The 10,124-nt window shown below is 36.8% G+C and overlaps 2 protein-coding genes across 2 annotated transcripts; one reads left to right on the forward strand and one right to left on the reverse strand.

Annotated features, from left to right (window-relative positions):
* Positions 1 to 903: 903 nt before the first annotated feature.
* LOC133737784 (uncharacterized) lies at positions 904 to 2,121 on the reverse strand. The gene has a single exon (XM_062165282.1). The coding sequence runs from the start codon at positions 2,119 to 2,121 to the stop codon at positions 904 to 906; it is 1,218 nt and encodes a 405-aa protein (XP_062021266.1).
* Positions 2,122 to 5,089: 2,968 nt separating this feature from the next.
* On the forward strand, positions 5,090 to 9,540 carry LOC133737785 (uncharacterized). The gene is made up of 11 exons (XM_062165283.1): positions 5,090 to 5,235; positions 5,356 to 5,499; positions 6,304 to 6,468; positions 6,906 to 7,092; positions 7,248 to 7,304; positions 7,398 to 7,468; positions 7,841 to 7,919; positions 8,007 to 8,066; positions 8,359 to 8,462; positions 8,567 to 8,627; positions 8,929 to 9,540. The coding sequence occupies exons 1-11, from the start codon at positions 5,090 to 5,092 to the stop codon at positions 9,316 to 9,318; spliced, it is 1,464 nt and encodes a 487-aa protein (XP_062021267.1). The 3' UTR covers positions 9,319 to 9,540.
* Positions 9,541 to 10,124: the final 584 nt, after the last annotated feature.

Genomic DNA, 10,124 nt, shown 5'->3' on the forward strand with positions numbered 1-10,124 from the left:
GGTAACGGATGTGGAGAGGTCACTTATACGGTGATATGCTAGCATCACTCTGGAGGTCCCCCCAAGAAAACATGTAGAGAGGTAAGCACTCACTAATTAATGGCAGTTCGATGATGAGGAAAAAATAAAACTAGAAAATGTCACAAGTACTACTAAGTTGCCTTCTCCAAAAACTAGCTAGGTGTCAACTAGAGTGGAAATGTTATAAAAAGATTTGATTGAATCACTAGTAAACAAATATATACACAATCCAGCACTAGTAAACCTAATTTCAAATGGAAAACTGCTGAATGACAATCATGAAAATAAGCAATAGATATTTTAAGGATTCTAGTTATTTCCTGTCAATTTTTTTCACAAGTTGCGCATCTCTGAAAAGATGGTAAAACATCATTTTGAGATACTTCCTGGAAACTATGAAGATCAAGTCAACACCAAAATGAAGAGAAAATGATTTACAAAAACGAAAATTATAAAAATAAAAGAAAATGAAGAGAAGTTGAGCATATATGTGATGCAGCAGACCACTCCAAAACAAAGAGAAGAGCAGGCTGGTGCCTGGTAAGGTGGTGGGTAATGGACAAAACAGCAAGAAAAGCAGCATGCATGCAGCTACCAAACTTAACAGCGTAATTCTCTAATATGAAACCTTTAAAGAAAATGCCTAAATCAAGTATAAGGATAAGTTCTCTAATATGATCAGAATGAGAAATAAAATTAATTAACAGCGTAGGCTTTCAACTTGCAATTAAACACTGCTTGTGACGTTGATAAAGTTTACATCTTATTGCAAAAAACACAGACTACATATGCTTTCTGTCTAGCCCATAATTTTATCAAAAATTCAAAATGACAAATGAATTTTGACAAACTCAGTTGAGAAGGCCAACTAGGACATCCAATTTACAAACTCGGTTGAATCCATGAATGGAATCCTCTTAATTCTTCATAATCAAAGAATTTGTCAAAGTCTCGGGTGATTGTCCCATCCTTCATATTAAAAACACCCATATCTCTGCTTTGTCTCGGAAGGACTACCTTATTATTCATGAAGTAGATGGAATTGGCCTTACATAATCCAGAATAGTCTGATGCCTCAATTGAGAAGGAAGAACTACATTTACTTAGGAAAATGGTTCTGTTCCCCAAGCTCCTAACCTCCGAGTCCGACCACGATTTGCTGTTTGTAAATGGGACCTCAAAAACCCTGCAGCCAAATGTTAATCCTTGGTCTTTACACTTGGTGGTAGTGGTAGTAAACAGAACCACCAAAAGAACTCCCGCTGATTCCACTAAATAGTGCTCTTTAATAAGCACATTAGGACCTAAAAGTTGTTCCTTTGGAAATTCTGGAGCAACAAGCCTTATTTCTTCTTTGTCAATATCAAAAACTGAAATGCGGCTGGAAAGGTGCACGAAATAGAACTGTCCTTTATAATAACTTAGATCCGTTACTAAATCTCCCCATGATACTTTGTATTTCCACTTTTCACCCAGCCCTGGCCTGCAAAAACCAAATCTATGACCTGATTGAAACATGACTATGTAATCCGATGTCCAAGAAGGGCTCGATGATAAGGCAAACTTCCCTACCCGGAACCCAGAAACAACGCTGCGTGGCAAAGACCGCTGTACATCTGGGAGCTCAATTTTGGCATGATTTAAAGGATGTACCAGACTCCATTCGCACCCTTCAGTTTTAGATACAATCACCAGCCATCCAAAAGATGAAAAGCATATCCTCATTCTTGCTTTTGGTAGGTTAAGTTTGTAACTGATCTTATTACCTTTTCCCTTCAGACTGTAAAATTCAACTGCCTCATTCAAACCCTCACTCTTTTCCTTGGGAGGCGGCCTGATAATTTTAGGAACCGGGTTGCTGACCAAGATGGGAGGAGGCCGTTGCCAACAAGAAAGTGGAAGCAAAAGAAGAGGAACTTGATGTGTTAATAATCTCAATGCAATATTATTAGGGTTTTTCTCCTTTACCTCAGTGGCGGCTGATCTCCATGATTTGCAAACTGCACCGAAAAAAATAAAATCCTGCAAGGAATCTGTCAGCCGTTTGGCAACAGAGATGATAAGCTCTTCGGGAAGATCGTACGACCAGTTGGGCGCCATTGAGATTACTCTTCTTTTTCTCTGGTAAACTAGAAGGACCGAAGAGTCTGACTCCCGTGGTCTTTTCTGATCATCCATCAATTCATCAACACACCCCGATCAGTAGTGTTGCCGGCGTTTGGATATGGATATGGTGCTTCTCTCTCACTTTGAAAAAACTCTCTCCTCACGTACATGAATCTCTCGAACTAATAGATAAGTCTCATTTATAGCATAGAGTCCAAGTTGCAATAGGTTGTTGAGACCCTCTGAGTATCTTTAGAAATGATAACTATTTTGTAGGCAAATTTTAGCCAAGCTATATAAAATGTCTTTGTTTTTTCTTTTCTTTTTTTGGTACAAAGCTAAAATGTCATTTTGGCTAGTCACTAGAATAGTTTTCTCTATTTTGATTTTGAATTTATATGATTTATTAAATTAAGAATAAATAGCGTAAATACACTTTATACATTAAAAAAAAAAATTTGGCTCACCTCACCCTTACATATGCTAGTGAAGATCGAACTCATGACCTTCACAGTGTTGGAATTATAACTTACCAACATGTAATAGCTCACTGACTATAAATTACATAGAATAACTTAAAAGGAATACAGAATAATTAAAACATTCATTTAAGTTATTCTATGTAATTTAGGAGCGAGATAGCTGAACATTAAAATTGACATCCACTTAGGAGTTAAGTGCAGCTGCTAAAATTGATTAAAAAAAACTAAACTAAACATGCATGCTCTCTAAAATTAGTTAAGGAGCCACATGATCTCCAAAATTTGTTAAGAAGTCAAGATAAAGAGTCTGCTAAAAATGTTCACAGAGTCTTAAAAGCATAAAAGCAAATTTTTCAGAACCCTTATTTTCAAAATATCCAAGGCAGGTTTTTTTTCTTTTTTTCTTTTTTAAAGTTATGCAGGTGCTTTTGCATGGTGAAACAAGAACATATAAATAAAATCAATTGTGTCATCTCTACCATCTTTTAAACATAGTAATTTTTCGTTTTATACATGAATAAAACACATACTTACATTTTTTTTAAACACTTCTGTACTTCATTTTTTTTTTTTTTAAAACTCTTTAAATTTTCAGTACTTTTGAAGCCAAAAGTATTATACACGATTTTACATTATTTAACACATATTATTGAAAAATAAAAAATATAAATGATTTTTTTAAGTTAAAAATTAATTAATTAATTAAAAATATTTTGCTGAAATTTTCAACGAACTATTTGATGAAATGTCCGAATACACGTATGTATATTTTTCGTACTACTACGCGTCTCGTATTATCTATGCTTTTAAATTTGTCTAAAATTAATCATCTTTTTGCTATTATAAACCATTTGGGTACGTAGTTATGATTGCAATTATGGAGTTTTTAGGAATGTTAATTTGATACAACTTTTTTTTATCGATCATATCCATAAATAGTTTTTTGTGAGTCGAACTCACGACCTCCTATTTACAAAAATGAGAATTATGCTACTAAACCAAATGATACTGGACAATTTAGATAAAACTTGATAACACAACCGAAACTCTCATAGTTGCAAAAACAAAGCTAATCAAGCCCACTATTAACAATTCTTAACATTTTCTTCCCCAAAGCTACACCCCCAGTAGATCTCCTTTTAGAATGGAAAAGGATAATACCAAAACTATTCCTCGTCAGGATCAACAAAACTACTAACACTGTTGATAGGAAAAAACATAAACACGAACTTGCAAGCAGTAACAAATACAACTCTCTAATTATAGGCTAGGGTACGTAGTGCAAGAATTATAGGGTAGGGGGGAAAATGCCAAAGGTATCGAAACCCAACACCTTTGCAAACTCGGTTGTGAGGGCGGACAAGGACATCCAGTTTACAAACTCGGCTGAATCCATAAATGATCTCCTCTTGCTTCTTCATAATCGAAGAAATTATCAAAATCTCGGGTGATTGTGCCATCCTCCATGTTAAAAACACCCATATCTTTGCGTGTTCCTGGAAAGATTATCTTTCTATTCATGAAGTAGATGCAGTTGGGTTTACATCTAGAATAGTCTGACGCCTCAATCGAGAAGGAAGAACCAGAAAGACTTAGGAAAATGGTTCGGTTCCCCAAGCTCTTAACCTCCGAGTCCGACCATGATTTGCTGTTTGTAAATGGGGACCTCAAAAACCCTGCAGCCATATTTTGATGCTTCATCTTCAAAATTGGTCTTATTAATAGTAAACAGAACCACCAACAGAATCCCAGCCGATTCCACTAAATATCGATTTGAAGTACGCACATTGGGACCTAAAAGTTGTCTCTTTGGAAATTCGGGTGCAACAGCCCTCATTTTTTCTTTATCAATATCAAACACTGAAACGCAGCCTGAAAAGTACAAGAAATAGAACTGACCTTTATAATAAACTACATCCATTATAGCATCTCCCAATAAATTTATTGTTTTCCAATTTTCACCTAGCCCTGGTCTGTAAAACCCCAAACGATAACGTGTATGAAACATGACTATGTAATCCGATGTCCAAGAAGGGCTCGATGATAAGGCAAACTTCTCTATAACGCCCGGCAAATGCGCCCCTCCATCTGGGAGCTCAATTTTGGCAAGAGTTAAAGGATGAAACAGATTCCATCTGCCACCATTAGCTCCCGACAAGATCATCAGCCACCCCAAAGATGAAACGCACATCGTCATCTTTTCTCTTGGTAGATCAAGTTTGTAACTAATCTCACCTTTTCCCGGATTGTAAAACCCAACTTTCTTATTTGACAAGCTGAGGTTTAAACAATTCATCTCAAATAAAGCAAGTGGAAGCATAAGTAAAGGAACTTGCTGTGTTAATAATCTCGAACCAATACCAGTAGTATTCGTATATTTTTTCTCCTTTGCCAGCTTCCTCGTGGCTGATCTCCATGATTTGCAAACTGCACCGAAAAAAATAAAATCTTCCAAGGAACATAGCCATTTGGCGACAGAGATGATAAGATCTTCAGGGAGATCCTTGGACCAATTGCGCTTCATTAGAGAGTTAGAACAAGGGGTTCACTTCAGGGGATCCTTTAGTGTTGCCCTAGACCCTAAACTCCTCCACTACATCTCTCTTAAGATGCTTGTAGTCCAAGAGTTCCTTCCAAGAGTCCTAATTTGGGCCTGTGCTATATTGGGCCTCAGTTGAAAATTGAAGCCCAAAGTTAAAACCCCTTTTTCCGTTATTGCAAAACCCTGAGGAGGTCGAGCGTGAAGAGAAGTAGAGAAGCAAACAATGGAGGACACATACGAAGAAACCAACAAGGACACGGAGGTCGCTCCTGCACTCATCGCAGTCCACCCGACCCAGAATTCGGTTGCACTCGCAATCGGGTCGGACCTTCGCGTCTTCAACCTTATGTAAGCTTTGTCTCTCACTGCTTTGGTTTGGTTTTTCATTGTTTGATTCAGATTTCTTACGAAACAAACCACACAACTAGTTCTTTCAAGTTAGAGAACCCAGTAGCACTAAGAAAACCCATAATAGAGGAAATAGGAGGTTACAGACAATGTAAACCAAAATCCGAAATTTTGCTTATTGTAGAAGTATGAGCTTTTGCAATTTTAGTCACCGGCCGTCAAACTTTTGCAAGAGTTGAAGAGACCAAGTTCACCTGCACTTTTAGAATTACATTCAACCTCAGGTTCGTGAATCTTAGCTTTCTAGGCCATCTGAAGACACCATAGAATAGAACCCGAAATTCGGGTTCCAAAAAACTATACCTTATCTAGCATTTGCATGGTACCCTTTACACCAATTGCCATTAGGGTCCCTGATATTATACGCCATTACTTAAAAGACGCATTAGGTCCTTATAAAGTTGTATTCAATCTATAACTGCCAGTACGAGGAAATGATGAGGCTTAGCATTGGCTAAGCAATTTGCTTTTCTCCAATCATTTACAACTTCCATAATCACTCTCTGTGGCACACATGAGTAAAAATTAGCTGACGTTTCTTGTGTAATTTCAGCTATATAGGGTACAAACAAAATTTAGTGTCAGTTTCGTTCAGAATCTGAACTTTAACTTTGATTTGTTGTTGAATGAATCAATTCCTTGTTATATTTTTATAGTCAAAACTGAGTGAGCGTGTCTGTGTATGTAAGTGAAAATAGATCAGTTTGAGCAAAATAATTACTCTACCTTGTGGTTCTTTGACAGTGGGGGCTGTGCGGTGTCTTTGGTGGAAAATTCTGGTGGGGCACTTCATAAAGATTCCATAAGAGCCATTCGGTACGGAGCAAGTGGGAAGTTATTTGTGTCTGCTGGTGATGATAAACTTGTCAAGATATGGTCAACTGAATCTTGGCATTGCATTAGTACTGTGTAAGTTGAGAGTTGTAATGTTAGAGGGGATTTTGTGCTGATCTATCATGGAAATGCATCTGATATACTAGTGAAAAGATTGGCCCTTGGTCTTGTACAATAGGCGGTTTTGCTTACATCTATAAATTAATGCAATGTAACATAACTTGGCAAATCTGGAGCATCTAATCTCATCTGCAAAGTGCAAGAATTTCATCAAGTGGTGTGTAATATTTTTGCTGTCTGATTTTGATTACTTTGTGGCACTGAATGTAGCTGTGGTAGAACCATGAGATGGGATGCTCCATCTATCTGCATCTGCAATGTATTTATTTATTTTTTATAAGAATCTGCAATGCATTTATTGATTTATCATTCAGATACTGTCAATGTACCCACTGTGTGCTAAAAGTGTCTTTCTTCCCTATTTTATTATATCTCCCTCTCTTTTATTGTAGGTGCTCAGAGAAAAGAGTGACTGCAGTTGCCATAAGCAACGATGGTTCCTATGTTTGTTTTGCTGACAAATTTGGGGTTGTTTGGGTTGTGGATGTGGATGTGGAGGGCTTTGATGGAAACCAAGCGTCTGCTAACAAAAAGGCAGCACCTATGCTTTCTCACTATTGTAGTATCATAACAAGCCTGGTGAGTCATTTGCAATTGTAAAGCAAACTCTTATTTAGATAATTATTGTTTGTTCGCTTATATATACTCATGAGTTTTCTTATCTCATAGGGGATAATTGTTGCTGTCCGTCTGATATTTACGAGAGATGCTAATTGCAATTGTAATTTTTGCAGGAGTTTTCTCCTGATGGACGATTTTTTGTCAGTGCTGATCGGGATTTCAAAATTCGTGTAAGCCAACATTGGACGTAATGACTGCCAAATCCATTAATATAATAGTAGTCTGTCTTGCACATAATTTACCGGCTTTTCCTCTTTTGATAGGTTACTGTGTTTCCCAAGAAGCCTCTAGATGGAGCCCATGAGATACAAAGTTTTGCACTTGGTCATACAGAGTAAGAGACTATGTTCTGTTTTTAGAGACATTGGAGAAATGTATAGATAAGAGTCCTTTTTTTTTTTCTTTCCCTCTCTTTTCATACAATAGTATGCGCTATAGTGTTAGTAAAATGATTATGCCTTAAACCTGAAGGTGTTTACATAGTCTTTACATATCTCAGTAATGCATTCGAAACTAATGGACCGGGTTTACTGTTTCTTATATGAAGTAGCAATGCAACACCAAACATGAAATACTTTAGAGTTAAGATATCTGTTGCAATGCTGTTTCTTATACTGAATCTTAATTATGTAGAGACCTATATGCTTAAGAAGTCTTTTTGCTGGTTAACATTCAGTTATCTTATCTTATATGCATCTATCGGCAGATTTGTTTCCTGCCTTGCCTCTGTTTACACTCAGGAATTCCCCCACGGTTTTCTTGTCTCTGGAAGTGGTGATTCAACTGTAAGTAATCATAAAACCTCATGTCTTTTGAATTGCTTCTAGATGCATCCTGTGTATGTGGATCAATTTACCCATTTAACTTTGCAGGTTCGCCTATGGGATATTTCCTCAGGATCTCTTTTAGATACTTGTGATATTAGAGACAAGGTATTTCAGTTATTCTAACTTCTAAGTTTCTCGAGCTTCCTAGTGACCTCTCTATTCTTTTTGAAGGATTTTAGTATGAAATATGCATCTTTCTGGCCTAATGTATTACCATGTCATATGCTTTGACTGGGGTTACAAACTTACAATGGTCTTGTATTGTAATTTTATCGTGGCCAAGGATGTAGTTCTCTGAACCATTAGTTGATTGCGTTATTGGAACCTGAGTACATGTTTTACTAAGCTTTTTCTGGTGGCATGTCGCTTACTTGATTTCATTACCCACTTCCTGAAGGCAGGACCTTCGGAGTTTAAAGGAATAGAAGAAGAGTGCTGTTCTGCAGTAACTGATTTATGCACCATCCCAGATAGTACACTTGTTGCAGTGGCTGTACAAAGGTAAGTATCTAACCATGGGATTATAATACAGTTTTGTCTTCTGAAATGGATGTCTTTTTTCATTCATTGTCTGTCTTAATACTTATTAAGATATTTCATTGTAGTTTGCAAGGGATTATATTGTTGAGATGTGATCTTTCTGCTCGAACACTCAATGTTGCCAAGGTAAGGACCTACATTAGTCAAGTAATATTAATAATGAGAATGCAACCTTCTCAAAGAACAAATTGACCTGTTACCACTTATCAGGCACCTTGAAATGAATTCATTTTACAAAAATGTGTAGTAACACCTTTTGCGTTGCATGACATTAGTTTTTTCTTTTCACCCGTCCTTCCTGTTCAGAATACAAGCTTGAAGCTTGACCATAATCACCACATTAGCATTAATATGGCTACTGGGAGCTGAAATGTTGGTATAACATGAAACACACACACATATTTATACTAACGAACTTTTCTGGCAGGTGGTATCTATCAAGGGAGATACATTTATTCCTACAAGCCTGGCAACTAGTGTATCCTCGGGATTATTGTGGATGGTAACAGGTGCCTCTAACTTGGGTGATCTTGAAAGCCCCTCTTTGGCTCGTGTCAGGGTTATCTCTGACTTTAAGAAAACCAGTCCTGATGTTGTTCAGCAAGGGCCAACTGTTTTGGAAGATGATGAGACCCCTGGGGGCGAGAAATTGCTCGAAAAATTGCAGGGAAGAGTGTCCATTGACGAAAAGGTTTTCTCGACAGCAGCTGAGGCTTTGAAAACATCCATGAGCAAATTACTAATAAAGAAGCAGTACTCTACAGAGAGAAGAGAATTTAGAAAGAGAGGTAGAAATGATAAGAAACTCAAACAGTGAAAGGATTCCAGCAATGGCAAAAGGATACCCCGAACTCTTTGTAATCCTCTTAGCTCCTGTAACCCTAGTGTCATTTTTATTTGTTTTCCTCACATCTTTGTACCAAAAATGCTTGTATTAGTTTAAGATTTTTGAAGAGCTGTGCTTTTGGAAGTTGCTATGAATTTGTCTAAACACTAATTGCAGCCATGTTGTATTCAACAGATTGCTTTTTCACTACAATCCCTGTTTCATTTTTAGCTTAAAATTGTGACCGAAATTAGCATACTTTTGGTTACTAATGAAGATCATCATTCATCAATATGATTTGATGTAGTTAGTTGGGATGTCTTGGTAATAGACAACAGAATCAGGCAAAGTTGTTCAGGATGTTGATGCTAATTACAGGAAAAAAAACAATCAACCTGAAACCATTAAGTTGCTTTAGACATGTATGCTTCTAGTAAAGTTACAATCAAAATGGAACCCAGAAATTGAATTAGTCTCGGATTCTTCAGCTCAACCATAATTAAGGGGTTATTCGGATTAACCTTATCTTTTAGGATAACCTTAATTAAGGGGTTAAGGTTATCTTTGAGAAGCTAATTGAATCACTAAACAGACAGAAGTCCGTCAGGGGATTGTCTACTTCTGTGTTTTATCCACCTGGTGTTGTTTTAAGCATTGTTAATCTTCATGATTATCAATTAACTGCTTTATTGGTAAAAAAAAGATGACCAAGTCAGAAAGAACGAGAGGATTGGGAGATTTTCTGATTATCATTTCTTCTCTAAGAACTGAGTATATATATATCAGATACATCAAAT

The sequence above is a fragment of the Rosa rugosa genome, chromosome 3, assembly GCF_958449725.1.
Source record: "Rosa rugosa chromosome 3, drRosRugo1.1, whole genome shotgun sequence".
In the NCBI taxonomy this organism is placed as follows: domain Eukaryota; kingdom Viridiplantae; phylum Streptophyta; class Magnoliopsida; order Rosales; family Rosaceae; genus Rosa; species Rosa rugosa.

Bases quoted from the DNA above. Each gene is read 5' to 3' on its own strand.
- LOC133737784 (XM_062165282.1), bottom strand. From the start codon at position 2,121: ATGGCGCCCAACTGGTCGTACGATCTTCCCGAAGAGCTTATCATCTCT.
- LOC133737785 (XM_062165283.1), top strand. From the start codon at position 5,090: ATGATAAGATCTTCAGGGAGATCCTTGGACCAATTGCGCTTCATTAGA. The intron at 7,093-7,247 runs GTGAGTCATTTG...TAATTTTTGCAG, and splicing joins GTAGTATCATAACAAGCCTG to GAGTTTTCTCCTGATGGACG. The intron at 7,305-7,397 runs GTAAGCCAACAT...CTCTTTTGATAG, and splicing joins ATCGGGATTTCAAAATTCGT to GTTACTGTGTTTCCCAAGAA.